At 41.8% G+C, this 14844-nt stretch overlaps 1 protein-coding gene across 4 annotated transcripts in view; it reads left to right on the forward strand.

The window, feature by feature from the left end:
- Window positions 1–14798, forward strand: part of STAT1 (signal transducer and activator of transcription 1) — a 140824-nt gene extending 126026 nt beyond the window's left edge. For all 4 annotated transcript variants that reach the window (XM_033944995.1, XM_033944996.1, XM_033944997.1 and 1 more), the window contains 2 exons: window positions 12139–12241; window positions 13547–14798. In XM_033944995.1, coding sequence (XP_033800886.1) covers window positions 12139–12241; window positions 13547–13570 — 127 coding nt within the window. In that variant the 3' untranslated portion in view covers window positions 13571–14798. The remainder of the gene's footprint in view (window positions 1–12138; window positions 12242–13546) is intronic.
- Window positions 14799–14844: the final 46 nt, after the last annotated feature.

Raw genomic sequence — 14844 nt, forward strand, 5'->3', positions numbered from 1 at the left:
TTGGGTGTTTGTTTGTTTTTTTTAAAACATCCTGGTGGGTTTATTTTATAGCTTTTTCACCCCCCTTTGGCTTCTCCTAACCACATTGGCGCTGTGGTGTAAATAAAATAAAGAAACATAAAGGACTTTTCCTCTCTGTTAAATCCTAACTCACGTTTGCGGTCTAACACCAGCTCTGGCAGGATACACATTTCAAATCTGACATATTGTAATCACAAAACAGAAAATAAAATTAGTTTTTCTACCTTTTGTTGTCTGGTTATTTTTCAAATCTTGTTGGTCCAAGGCTCTGGTTGTCTTCTGATAACTTGCTTGCCAGGGTCTCCTTCTTCCTTCTTTCTGCATGCTAACCATCCATCTGCCATCTCTGTTTCCCTTCCCTCCCCAGGAAGTCTGGCATTTATCCTTTTTAAGTCTCCCTCCACAGATCTATCTTTTCTTAACTACCCTTTCATCCAGCATCTCTCCCTCCTTCCCCACCACCCCAGGGTCCACCATCTCTCCCTTTCTTTTCCCAACTACCCTCCTATCCAGTATCTCTATCCCCCCTCCACACCATCCCTTGTGTCCAACTTCTCTCCCTTTCTGTTCCTTCCCTCTCTAAAAACTATGGTCCATCATCTCTCCCTCTTCTCTATTTTCAGACCCATTATTTCTTCCCACCCAAAGTCCGGCATATGCGCATCTCTTTGAACCCCCTCATTCCCTCCGTGTATTTCTACACCAGGGCCCCCCTCCCTGAAGGCCTGCCCCCCCCTTAAAGGTCTGCATCCCACCCCTGAAGGCCTGCACTCCCCCCCCCCGAAAGCCTGCACTCCCCCCCAAAGGCATGCACCCCCCCGAAGGCCTGCACCCCCCTTGAAGGCCTGCCTGCCTGATCCCCTTGAAGGCCTGTCCCTCCCTTGAAAGCCTGCCTGCCTGCCTGACCCCCCCCCTTGAAGGCCTGTCCCCCCTTTGAAGGCCTGCCTGCCTGTCTCCCCTTTGAAGGCCTGCCTGTCCCCCCCTTTTGAAGGCCTGCCTGCCCGTCACCCCTCCCTCCCCCTTGAAGGCCTGCCTGCCGGCCTGCCTGCCCACCCCACCCCAAAGGACCGCTCGCCCCCCCTGGCCTCCCTGCATCACCTGAATCATGCCTTGAGGGGGTGCTCCCGGCCTTGAGTTCAGTCCCCCTCCCCCCCCGAAGGACCGCTCGCCCCCCTGGCCTCCCTGCACCACCTGAATCAGCCCGCAGCGGGATCGTGATGTTAGCGATCCCTTCGCTGCTTCGGAGCTGCTTCCTCCGCCGCGGTCCCGCCCCTTCTCTGACATCAGAGGAGGGGAGGGGCGGGACCGCGACGCAGGAAGCAGCGCCGAAGGAGCTCAGGGATCACCGACATTGCGATCCCGCTGCGGGCTGCTTCATAAGTGGCGCAGGGAGGCCAGGGGGGCGAGCGGTCCTTTAGGGGTGGTGGGGACTGAACGGCAAGGCCAGGAGCACCCCCCTCAGGGTTGGCACCTGGGGCGGACTACCCCCCCCCCCCCCGCCCCCCCTTAGTACGCTACTGATCTAGACAGGCTGCTTTGCAGCCTGAGCCATTCCTCTGCTATGTTGCTGATGATGTCATCAGTGATGCGGCAGAGGAACGGCCCAGGCCATGAAGCAGCCTATCTAGATTGCTGCCGACTCTGCCGGTTTGTTATAAAGTACATTTATTTCTGTCTCGTGGTTCGGATGGGAGGGAGAGTTAGGTCGGGGGGGGAGTGCGGCTGGTGCCAGCGATTAGGGCTTATTTTCTGGGGTGGGGCTTATATTAAGACTTACCCTTAAAATCACGCTAGTGCTTTTTTTGGGGGTAGGTCTTATTTTCAGGGAAACACGGTAGCACAAGTGTCTGTAAGCACTCTTACATTTCAGACATGATCACTTATACCATCTGTATAGCTGGTATAAATGCTTGCACCAAGACGTTAAATGATAGAATTCTATAACTAACACATACTTGTGCGTGCCGCCCATGTACATGCCCATCAACAAAGTGAATGCCATTAAATCATAGTGCATATTTTGCTGCTATTTAGTATTCTGTAAGAGATCATTTATGGAAGTAAGTGGCCACTTAACATGTAAATGACTGAATACCACTATTGATGCCCATCCTGCCACCTATCATTAGATGTCTCCTTTATAGAATTTCTCCCTCACTAACTATATCTGTGGTTTGGAGTTTTTCATGCTTAGAAATGTTTGTCCTCACTTTGCGTTTCTTTCTCTCCTCTCTTCCATACGGATATATGACAGCCATAAACTGCATGCATTTAGGGGGTAAATTGTAGAGCTTTGCCATCATCATGCATTTAGGGGTGTATTGTGGGACTTTGCCACCACCTTTTAATAGTCAGAGGTTGCAGTTTGTGTTCCATTTCTTTCACATTTTTCTTAGTATCTATTGATGGTAAAGTGATGGGATATGGGGAGAACAGCACCTTGGTTCCATTTGTACTTTAGAGCCAAGACAAGTCACAAAATGAGTAGATCCTACTGATACAAATAAATCACCTTTGGATCCAGAGGAAAAAATCATTTCCTACCTGAAACAAAAGCAGAATCGGCATCTCAGGATAGTCCAGAAAAAAAGCATGTTAGCCTCTCACAGTTCTACAGTAATTCTGTAACCCAATCTGTATTACGTATGTTATCTTGTAACCCATTCTAAGCTCTTCTGAGAAGACAGGCTATAGTTAAATTCTTTATTCAATTCTAAAATTTTCAATAAGTGCAACATAAAATACAATCATTTTACACTTCAACTTCACTTAATATACAATCAAAATCTAGTACACAACAAATATCCCTCCCCCCCTTATATCCAACAATTGTTCTAAGCATATGAAAACATAAATTATCCCTACCCAGGACGTGTATGAACATAGGGAAAAAATTATATTCATTCTGTATGATATTTTGTTAATGGCTCCCAAACATCCCTAAATTTCTTAAAATGCCCCTGCTGTATGGCTATTACCCGTTCCATTTTAAAAATTTGACATAATGAATTCCACCAAAAATTATAATTCAGCCGATCCCAATTTTTCCAGTTTTTCATAATTTGCTGTATGGTAACCCCTGTCATGATGAGCAAAAGTTTATTATTATTAGAAGAGATTTGGCTCTCATGGAAGTACCAAATAACACAGTGTCATATGATAATGCCGCCGGATTATTCACTTGGCCCCAAATGGATTTCCAAAAACTAAGTATCAATGGACAATAGAATAGTAAATGATCTAATGTCCCAGCTGTAAACGAATTGGGGTCCAGACTGCTCTATGTAACAAAAAAAAACCCCAAGAGGACAGACTATAAAACTAACTAATTAACTAAACAAATAAGAGTGGAGGGTTTTTACTGTTTACGTATGGCATTTGTTTTTCAGTGCTCCTTTCTCTGTAAACCCATGCACACTTTTATGTAGCCACTTCTACTGACACTGGCAGTGTGGAGTGGCAGGTTTAAGGCTTGCCAACAGTGCTCCCTATTACTGGTAAAGGTAATTAGGGTATTTCTCTTAGAGTACTTTATTGACATTGTATGAAAAGAAAAAAGACTAGATGGAACAGGATGGCAAGTCTGAGAGCGAATGGAGAATGCAGGCACCCTTATTATCTTCCTTTTGTTTGCTGGCTGGCTCTGCACTTTTTTTTTTTTTTTTTTTACTTTCTAGGATTTCCACCTTGGCATTTTTCCTTCTTGGAACTGCACTACTTGAACCTTTAGGGCCACCTTAGGTGCAGACATACTTCTAGTAAAATGAATTCAGAGTAATTACTTAGCTAAGTTACTGCTGTGTTTTATGTTGCTGTCACTTTGTCCTTCTATTTTGAAAATTATGTATCTACTAGTGTTTAAGCTCGTTTCATTAACGGGTGCTAGAGTAGATGTCTGTCTGTCTGGGGTTTTATTTTTTTGTCTCTCTCTCTCTCTCTCCTTGGATTCTTTCTGTCTGTGTCTCTCCCTGGCCCCCTGTCTATCTATTTTTCTTTCTGTCTCTGTTTCCCTGGCCCCCTGCCTGTATTTCTCTGTTGCACCATGCAAGCCTGTCTCTCCGTGGCCCCCTTCCTATGTCCATAGTGTCCCATCCTATGTCCTTAGTGCCCTCAGTGCCTCCTCCCTATGTCCTTAGTGCCCTCAGTGCCTTTTATGTTCTTAGTGCCCTTTCCTATGTCCTTAGTGCCCCAGTGCCTCCGTCCTGTGTCCATAGTGCCCCAGTGCCTCCGTCCTGTGTCCATAGTGCCCCTAGTGCCTCCTTCCCATGTCCTTAGTGCCCCCAGTGCCTCCATCCTGTGTCCATAGTACCTCCAGTGCCTCCTTCCCGTGTCCATAGTACCTCCAGTGCCTCCTTCCCATGTCCTTAGTGCCCCAGTGCCTCCTTCCCATGTCCTTAGTGCCCCCAGTGCCTCCTTCCCATGTCCTTAGTGCCCCCAGTGCATCCATCCCGTGTCCTTATTGCCCCCAGTACATCCATCCTGTGTCCTTAGTGCCCCCAGTGTCTCCTTCCCATGTCCTTAGTGCCCCCAGTGCCTCCTTCCTGTGTCCTTAGTGCCCCCTATGTCCTTAGTGCCCTTAGTGCCACTTCCTATGTCCTTAGTGCCCCCAGTGCCTCCTTCCTATGTCCCCTTCACTGCCTTCCAAACTTTGACCCACCCCCATCCCCAAAGCCAGACTGTCTGCCTGCCTGCCTCCCATCCCCCCGTGCAGTAGAACCATTGAGCAGGATCTTTCAATTTCTATCTCCCCCCCCCCCCCATTCCCCCTGTACAGTAGAAGCCGGTATTTTTCTTTCCCTCCCTTCCTCCCATCCACCCTGTGCAGTAGAACCGGTAAGCAGCACACACACCCCTCCCGTGCAGCCGACCCCATTGACCCTCCCATCCGCCCCTCCCACCGCGAGACAATCTACAAACCTCCCGGTACCAGCAGCATCCCCAGCAGTTTAAACACGCTGCTTCGCGGCTTTCTACTGCCGATTTCCTCTGCCGCGTCTCTGTCTCTGATGATTTTTTTTTGTATTTGTGAGCTTTGTGCTGGAGAAAAAAAAAGAAACATCCAGTTATATCCCTCTTTCTGTTTTTACTAATGCTGTGACCACCAAAGGAGACTGGTTTACTTCTGTTATATTTTTATTTTTGTCTGTTTACATAAAGATTGTACACCTATTCCGGGGTAGGCATGCGGGTTTTTAAGTTCATCTAAAATGTGTCATGAGTGTGACTCATTTTAAAAGCTTGATAAATTGAATAGCTTCAAGGTTCACTTCCTGGAGAAGGTCATGTAGTTGACTTGAAGGGTAATGTTCTAACTTTGAGGCCTTGTCAATCTATTTTTTTTACATGTAAAAGTATTTATAGTTTGTTTTATAATAAATTTCTGCGATTCGGTTCTTAGGCCAGGCACATATTCATGATCATGTGACTCCTTTGTATTTGAAATTCCACCGGTTACCAATGGAATTTAGGATCAAATTTAAGAATTTGATGTTATATAGAGCTGTGTTTGAGTTACAACCGTTATATTTTTCTAACTTGGTATTATTCTATGCACCTAGGTGTTTATTAAGATCTTTGAACAATAACAGAGTAGCTGTTCCCCATATTTCAAAGGCTTATCTTGCCTCGACTAGAAATTGTGCATTTTTTAATTTGGAATATTATGGAACAGCTTGCCTGTAGAATTGAAAAGGAAGAATCTTTTCAAAATTTCAAAAGACATTTAAAGACGTGTTTTTTTCAACTGGCCTTTTAAAATTAACGAGATGAATTCAGGACTGCAGTCTGCATTTACACATTTTTATAATTTATAATTTGTATTAATTTTTAATTTAATTTGATTAATTTGGATTGTATAGGATATTATGCATTAGAAATGTTATTCCTTTTCTTCTTTTCTATTTAAATGGAGTTGTTTTCATAATTTTGATTGAATTGTATTGTAAACCGCTTTGATCCTATTTTGCTGTATATGCGGTATATAAAGATTTTAATAAACAAATATTTCAAAACCTAAATCTCATTGTGTCTGACATGTTCTGAGCATAAGAGGCTGAAGCTTGAGGAGGCAATGAAAAAGGACATTAGGAGCTCTCCAGGATATGGTATCCAAGCTGATTTAATATTTATACTGTTCGGAGTTTTGTCTAATTCCTAACAGGCTCTTGAGGCTTCCAGTCTGGCTAAAGTGGATCTTTGTCCAGTTACCTATGCTGCTGGTGGTGGCAGCTCTTAAAACTCTCCTTGGCACTTTATATTTTTACTAGTCTTATAGCCCGTTACATTAACGGGTGCTAGAATATATGTGTGTGTGTCTGTCTTTATTTCTTTCTCTCTCTCTCCTTAGCTGTTTTTTTCTTTCTGCCTTTCTTTTTCCTTGGCTGTCCACCACCACCCCTTGCCTGCTCCCCCTGTCCATTATCCCTTCCTTTTACCTCCCCTGTGTCCACCACTACCCCTTCACAGCTCTCCTTATGCAGCAGCATCCCTTCTCCCTTTGTTTTACCCCCCCTGTCCAGCAGCACCTCTTTCCTTCGCTCCCCTGTCCAACATTAGGCCTCTGTTCCTTTTTCGTCACCCCCCTGTCCATCAGAACCTCTTTCCTTCTCCCCCTATCCAGCAGTAGGCATCCCTTCCTTTTTCTCCCCCCTCCTCCTTCTTATCCCTATGATACACTTACCTTGCTCTGCCCCTGATCATAGGTTCCCGACAGCCGCCCAGTTGCACCCATTGGAAAAGTTCCCTCTACCACATCCCGCACACACCCCGATGCGACTCCCGCTGTCTTTATTTCTGTCTCTGTCCCTGGCCCCCTTTGTCTGTCTGTCTTTCTATGTATCTCCCTGCCCCTGTGACTCTCTTCTTTTCTTTCTGTCTCCCTTCCTCACTCTGTCTGTCCAAAGCAGCATTGCCTCCCCCTCCATTTCCCTCCCTCCACAGCAGTTCCCTGTGCAGCAGCATTAGCGTTTCCTCTACCCCACTTTCCCTTCCCGCAGGCCCAACTACAAACGTAGTGATTCCAGCAGTTTGTGTGCAGCAGTCTCCACACGCTGCTTCGGGTCCTTCTCCTGCCCTGATTTGCTCTGCCGCACCAGTAAAAGGAGCTCTTAGTCACAACAGAAGGCGGGTATTTATGTGTAATGCCTTATAAACTAGAACCGATACCCTCTAAACAACTGGAAACCAGTTCAAATCAACCAATAATGGAGATACATGGTCCCTGCATGAAATGTCAAATGTATCTGTGTTTTCTGTGGATTTTACTATATTTCGAATTGAAGTACATACACATAGAGCAGCTTTATTATATGCCTATAAATTATAAGTTTGTTCTGCTCCTTTTGCTCAGTCATTGGATAAGAGGAGATAGAAATCTTAAAGACTTTCTATCCTATGGAAGTTTGTCATGCCCTGAGGATGGTCTGTATTTTAACACAATACTCAAAACATGATTCTAATCTAAGTCCTGATGAAAGGGAAATTTCATCCCATTCAATACATACATTGAACAAAAAGGATATTTTGTTATTCAACAGTAAAGATCCTTGTGTAAAAAGTACAAGCATGTGAACTCTTCATTAATTGAGTAGCAGTAATTTCAGCTAAATACTTCTGTAACTGTTGATCATTCTGCTTTAAGCAATTCTGCAGAAGGAGTGGAAAAGGCTCTACTGTTTTTCAAGGCTCAATCCTCACATTGTCTTTGAGAAATTTTAGCCCATTTTTCCATACAAAACTGTTTCAGCTTGGTGACATATGAGGGCCTCCTCTCAAAAAACAGCTCACTTAGGTCTTTATCACAGCATTTCAATGGTTTGACAACACTTTAAGTTAATCAGTCCAAGACATGAAGGAGCTCATTTTCAAAGCATTTAGGCACACAAAGTACTATAGAACAAATAGATCCACCAAAAAAAAGAACTCCCAGAAAGGATAGAAATATATATATCAGCTCCTCCAATAAAACATCAGGAAATGCTTAGTGATGACATCAGGGTGATCATACAAATTGTCTTTTTGGAATACTTTTACTTATTCAAAATCATGATGAGTTTGATTATTTTATTTTTTTATAATTTTAGTCCTGATAATGAGGTGTTTTTTTTTTTTCACTTAATACTCAAATTAGATACACTTGCTTCTTGGATCTTCACCCAAGTTCATGTGAGTTCACGGCAGCCAATCAGCTAGTTGCTCTGCACAGGCAGGAGCAACCTTCCTTCGCTCCTGCCCTTGCAGAGCTGCTAGCTAATTGGCTGCCGCGAGTTCTCACGGACCTGCAAGAACACGTGGCATGATTCTGCATGGGTAGGAGCAAAGGAAGGTTGCTTCTGCTGTTATTCACTGCTGGACCACCTGAGATACTTAAGGTACTCTGGGGAAGCGGCAGGGAAATAAAAATAATTAGAATTGGCTAGGACAGGAGGCAGGAGAGATCCCTTCTGTCCTGGCTACCAATGGACCACCAGGTCTCATGGCTGGCCCAGCAGAGGCCTGCAAACAGGTTCAGGAGGGGGGAGGGGTCAGCGCTGACCCAAATATAAACTGAGACTCCCATGTTTGAGCCATTTTTTTGTGGCCCAAAAATCTCAGTTTATATTTGAGTATATATGGTATATGACATAGTTCTTGATACAATGAGTATGGCTGCTTATGGTATAATTACTTTTAATATGTGTTATTTACATTTGTGATATTTGTTTTAATTATGTCTGTTTTGTTGTAACTCGGTCAGAATTGTTGGATGTTTGAGAGTAATACATTTTTAATTAATAAATCCAGCCCCATTGCTTTATCTTTAGTTTAGCTAGTTCCTCATGAGCACAGACTTCTGAAATTCAGTAAAGATAAATCATTTAGCTATTTTTATTAGTGTTTCTCCCAGCCCTTCATCTGTGAACACAGAACAGAAATATTTGTTAAGCTATCTTTATCAATTTTTACATATTATACCCCTTCACCTTTGAGTCTCATAATGCCACTTTTGCACGTCTTCTATCAGTTACATATATAAAGAATATATTGACCCCAATTTAATCTTATTGGCTTTTTTTCCCTTCCATTTGCATCTTTGCTTGCCTGATTACTTTACCGGCTTCTCTTAGCTTTTCCAGGTATTTGTAGCCTGTCATATTACTGTGATCTTTTGTATTCTATGAAGGTTGACCTTTCTTCCCTTCCCTTTTCAGCTCCTACTTTTGAGAACCAAAACGGTCTTTTCCTCATACTTTTATTTACTTTTCCTTCACAAAAAAATTTTTCCCTGTAAAATAGCTTTTTTTCAGTGTTATCCAGAGAGCTGCGGAATTTTTCCATTCTAATGTTTTGGATAGCCTCTAGTCTGCCTCTAATTGTGTCTCAAAATATAGCAATAATTTTTACCTGTATAACTTTCCACAGGGCTGGTTAGCCACACATTCACTGGCACTGAATATTACTAGTGCCCACATAACTCCGAGATCTGGCCATATGCTACCCTTGGACTGTTTCAGCACTAACCAGCAAGCACCAGGGCAGAGAGGATATTCATTGGCACTACTCAGCTAAATGCAACTAAATATTCTCCTCCCGACCTGCTCAGTGTGATTTAACTGGGCAGGAGCCTCTGAAGAGTGGAGGAGTGGCTTAGAAACATAGAAAATGACGGCAGAAAAGGGCCACGGCCCATCTCTAATGACCCACCCCCTAACTTCCTCCATGAAGAGATCCCACATGCCTATCCCATTTTTTCTTAAAATCTGGCACGCTGCTGGCCTCAATTACCTGCGGTGGAAGATTATTCCAGCGATCAACCACCCTTTCGGTGAAGAAATATTTTCTGGTGTCGCCATGAAATTTCCCACCTCTGATTTTCAACGGATGCCCTCTTGTTGCCGTGGGTCCTATAAGAACAAAGATGCTTCTTCCACCTCGATACGGCCCGTGACATATTTGAATGTCTTAGTGGTTAGAATTGCTGCATCAGCATTCTGAGGTTGTGGGTTCAAGCCCAGTGATGCTCCTCATGACCCTGGGTAAGTCACTTAACCCTCCATCACCCCCAGATACCTTAGCTAGATTGTGAGCCCACCAGAACAGAGAGGGAAACAGTCAAGAGTGCCTGATTAGACTGTGGAATGATTATGAAACACTCAGATGAATGTGCTTATGGGTAGTATGTCAAATAGAAATTAAAACTTGGAACTTTGAGGTTGCTGAATATAGTCATGTGTTGTGCATGGAGAATAGCAAAATCTTTTACAAAGTGGCTGACAAAAATCAGTCCTTGATTTTCCATGGAATCATATCAGGCTCTGCCAACTGGAGGAGAGTGTTGGGTAGTGATTAGAGCTACAGCCTCAGCACCTTGAAGTTGTGGGTTCAAACTCCATGCTGCTCCTTGTGACCCTGGGCAAGTCACGTAATCCTCACTGTCCCAGGTACACTAGATAAGACTGTGAGCCCACTGGGACAGATAGGGAGAAATGCTTGAGTACCTAGGTTTCCTATTTAAAATTTGATAAAACGCTTACAAAAGAAATTTCAAAGTGATTGACATTAATAAAAATAGGCATAAAGAAACATATAGGAGATGGACATAAACCATGATGAACTTGAAATTTGGGTAAGAGGGTAGAACGACAATTCTGTTAAAAAAGAGAAACAATTAAGGGAAATACATTAAGGGGAAGGATAAGGGTTAGCCTAAAAAGGCTAATTTACCTGATTGTAAACTGCTTAACACACCTTGTCCAAGTGGTATATCTAATCCCATTCCTTTACTTTTAAATTGGTGAGAATTTGGAATGGACTTCCAGATTCTCCAAGACTGGTAGATCAATTATTTCAGTTTTGAAAAAGTTTAAAAACCTGGTTGGTTTCACAATAATTCATTTGATTTTAGCTGTCGCATGGTAATTTTAAGCAATTCAACATACTTTTTTCTAACTTTTTCCATCCCCCTAATCTAACCAATTTCTGTTTTTATCACATAGTTTTTACTTGTTATGTTTCATTTTTTTTTAATGAACTGTAAACCGAGTCGAGCTCCTTAGGGAGTAGATTCAGTATATAAAATGAAGATTAGATTAGATTAGACTAGTAACCTAAAAAAAAAATCACAAATATTAGGTTTTAATGACTTTCACTGTGTGCCTTTGTTTAAGAAAAGTCAGTCAAAAGTCATAACATGGGATTAGAACTGAACATAAGACGCAGATCATGAACACAGAAAATGATGAAGATTTTGAGCTTGAAGGTGATAGAATAGAAGTTGTAAAGGATTTCAATCTCCTGGGCTCTTTTGTAAACAAAGAAGTGTGCCTTTACCTTCTGAAAAATTTCGGCAGTGCATTTCTCCATGCTTTACTGATGTTGGTATAGTGCTCTTTGCCACGCGCGCTAGCTGCTACCGCCTCCTTTTAAGCAGACGGTAATTTTTCAAGTAGCGCACGCTAATCTTGTGCATGCACTAAAAACGCTAGCACACCTTAGTAAAAGGAGCCCATAGTGTACTACCAGCAAAAGAAGAGAAGGCGAGGCTCTTCAGTTTCCAACACTTGTCAAGCAAGTCATCTGCAAATTTAAATGTATTCAAGTCTATCTTGTGCAAGTGAATCTCTGGCATATTGTGAATTGTTTAATTGCACTGAAAGACAGAAGTTATTTACTTGGCACGATTTAAATATAAAGCAATGCAAAATAATATTCACATTAGGCTGCATTCCGACCTCACATGAAACCATTTTTGGGGTGGCAGATTGAATGGACTTTTAAAGTGTTACTTCCTTTAAAATAGGTACAATGTATAAAGACCAAGGGCTCCTTTTACTAAGGTGCATTAGGGCCTTAACGCGTGGAATAGTGCGCGCTAGACCTTAACGCCAGCATTGAGCTGGTGTTATTCTAGAACAGTTTAGTGCGCGGTAATTTCGTGCATGCGCTAAAAACGCTAGCGCACCTTAGTAAAAGGAGCCCCAAATCAAGCTAAAAGATTGCAGAACATGGTAAGGTGAGAGCATTCTGAAAATGATAGTTGAAGACCAAATAGGTTAATTAAAGGAGTAAAAGATTCTGTAGAAGCACCATATTGTTAGTAGAAGCAGTACCAATTAATTTCAAGTAATCCTCTTATTTCAGTCACCCATCCAGACTACAAACAACAGAACATCTCTTACCAATGTCGCCTGAGGATTTTGATGAAGTGAGTAGAATGGTCAGCTCTGCAGAAATTGATACTGTGGTAAGTCTAGTATATTACATTTTTACCTATTGCTTAGGCTTGACTTGTAAACTCTTGCTGTAAATTCCTTCAAAAAGGGGGTAAATAAATCCAAATAAAAATATTAATCAAAAATTTCTTCCACAATCTTTCAACTTTAATCTGCAAATCATGATACTTTTTTCATTTTGTGTTTCATCAATTCTTGCACTGTAATTCTTGCACAGTACGATTCGTGTACTGTATTAGATCACATCTTTTTAGTAGTAGTACACTTCTCCCTCCGTATTCGCGGTGAATGCGGGCAGCCAATAGGCGCAAATAAGGAAAAACCGTGAATAACTTTTTTATATGTTATTTGCGGTTTTGGGAAAGCGCTGTCGTTTTTACTATTGAAACTACGAATAAATTTTCAGCTGTTATTCGCAGTTTTTGACTTAAGCTGCCACTATTACTACTATTTCCAGGGCAAACAAAAAATTCAATACTGAGTTCAGGGCAGCCAACCAGCGATTTCATGCATGCTGGGAAGAAGCCTTTCTCTCTAGGGATGCTGGGAAGCAGCGTTTTTCTCAGTGTACATTGGGAAACATGGAAGCAGCGATTTTCAGAGTAATGGTAAATGATAAACTTTTTTATCGGTACTGTACAGTAAAATGAAAAAACTTTAGTGATGACGTTTTTGGGGGGTGGAATCAGCGGCCGAAAAATTGCAAATAAGCGAAACCGCAGATACAGAAACCACGAATACAGAGGGAGAAGTGTACTGTGATTTAGATGTATTGTTTTTATGCTTTTGAATTTGTATTGTTTATCTCATAATTGTTTGTTATGTAATCCCCTTAGATCAGGAGTGGGCAACCATAGTCATTGAAAGCCACAACCCAAGTAATCACATTTTGATTTGATTTAACACTTAATATGCTTCTAAATAACGAAGTGCTATAACAGTTTACAAATCTAAAACCAGCTCAATATAACAAGATACAAACTTAAAAACATCTCATTGTGCAACAACAATATTATACTAATCACCACATCCATAGGACCTACCCCAAATATAATAATCATTTAATTGCAACCCTCAAGATTTCTTTAATGAGTATGCGCAAGATTGATTTCCATGTATATATGCAAACATATGTATATTCATTTTGGAAATCTTGAAAATCCAACTGCATTGTGGCCCTTGAAGACTGTGGTTGCCCACCCCGGCTTACTTGTAAGTAGATTATAAATTAATAAACCATAGTCATGAGTTTTAGGAAATGTTTTCTTTGTTTTTTATTCTGTTTTGAGTGATTTTGAACTTGTGGTTTCTTACAGATGTGTTCAACGTATTCAAGTTAATTAGGTTTTTCAAAGACCAAAGCTGCTTTATCTACTTCACGACTGACCTACATTCTGGCAGCAATCTTCATTTACTAATAGTTCATGGTAAAAATCAGTGATTGAGAGCTTATTTTTAGTAATTTAAATAAGTGTGTACTCAACTGAAAAAAAAATGTCCCAATGTACAATCATCTACTTTTGTCTTCTGGAAAGATGTAATTGCTGCTCAGTCAAAGAAGATTGGTAACTAGGTCAGTCATACAGTCAGTGATACTCTTCCCTGCCTTCTCCATTTGTTTCTAATAATTTATAAACTCAGCCCTCTGCATTTTGCTCATTTTATATTAGGGCTAGTTTGATTTCTTACTAGTGCTCTCAACCATCATCGAGGTGCTCAGTTTCCAAGTTGAGCTCTTTGCAGTAATTTGTCTTTCTCCAATTACTTCCCTCATTAATGTGATTGTACACCCAAACCATTGCAGAAGTAGCATTATTACTAAAAAGATGAATGTGACAGATGGAGAGTATGCAATGATATCTGGCACTTCTCAGGCAGAGGTAACATTTTCAGCCTTTGAAGTAGGACAGGGGGGAGGCTAAATCACTTTCTAGTTTCACCAGATACTTGTTACAAATAGCCACTGTTAGAGCCAGGATGCTGTGCTTGATGGATCTTGTGGGCTGATCCAGTATGGCAAATTTTATATTCTTAGGGCTGGGGATGCATGTGTACTAGTTTGTAGAGGAAGTTGTAGTTGCAGACAAAGATTGCAAAATACCTCTTTGATGAGGGAAGACAACCCTGCTTCTACCCCATCAAGCTCTTTCGTTGCTGGTACCATGTTAAGTAAAATTTGGTTGTACCAGGCCCCTGATGGCTCAACTTGTTCTATTGCCTAGGCTCAGTGGTAAATTACTATAGCAGGGCTATATGAGAATTGGGTTTTAGAAGGGGAGGAGTGGAGAAGCCTGGTTAATTGTAAATGGAAGCTTCTAGTGCCTTAGCCCGGGGATGGCTGATTCTAACTAAGTTTGAAACTTAGGAAGCAGGAAGAAACCGCTAGACCAAACAAATGCCTAAAAATTCTGAGTCTGCATATTGCAAATACCAAAGCCCAAGGTATTTGCCATTTTCAAGCTTTATGTAACTAGGAGTGGCATGTACTTGAACACTTTTGGTCAAATTAAAATAAGACATACTGGGCCTGATTGTATAAGATGTTTATGTAAAAAACCAAAAAAGGTATCTGTTGTAAGCGTATTTTCTAACAGTAACATAGGCACCTATGTAC

This window comes from Geotrypetes seraphini, chromosome 5 (assembly GCF_902459505.1).
Source record: "Geotrypetes seraphini chromosome 5, aGeoSer1.1, whole genome shotgun sequence".
NCBI classification, from domain to species: domain Eukaryota; kingdom Metazoa; phylum Chordata; class Amphibia; order Gymnophiona; family Dermophiidae; genus Geotrypetes; species Geotrypetes seraphini.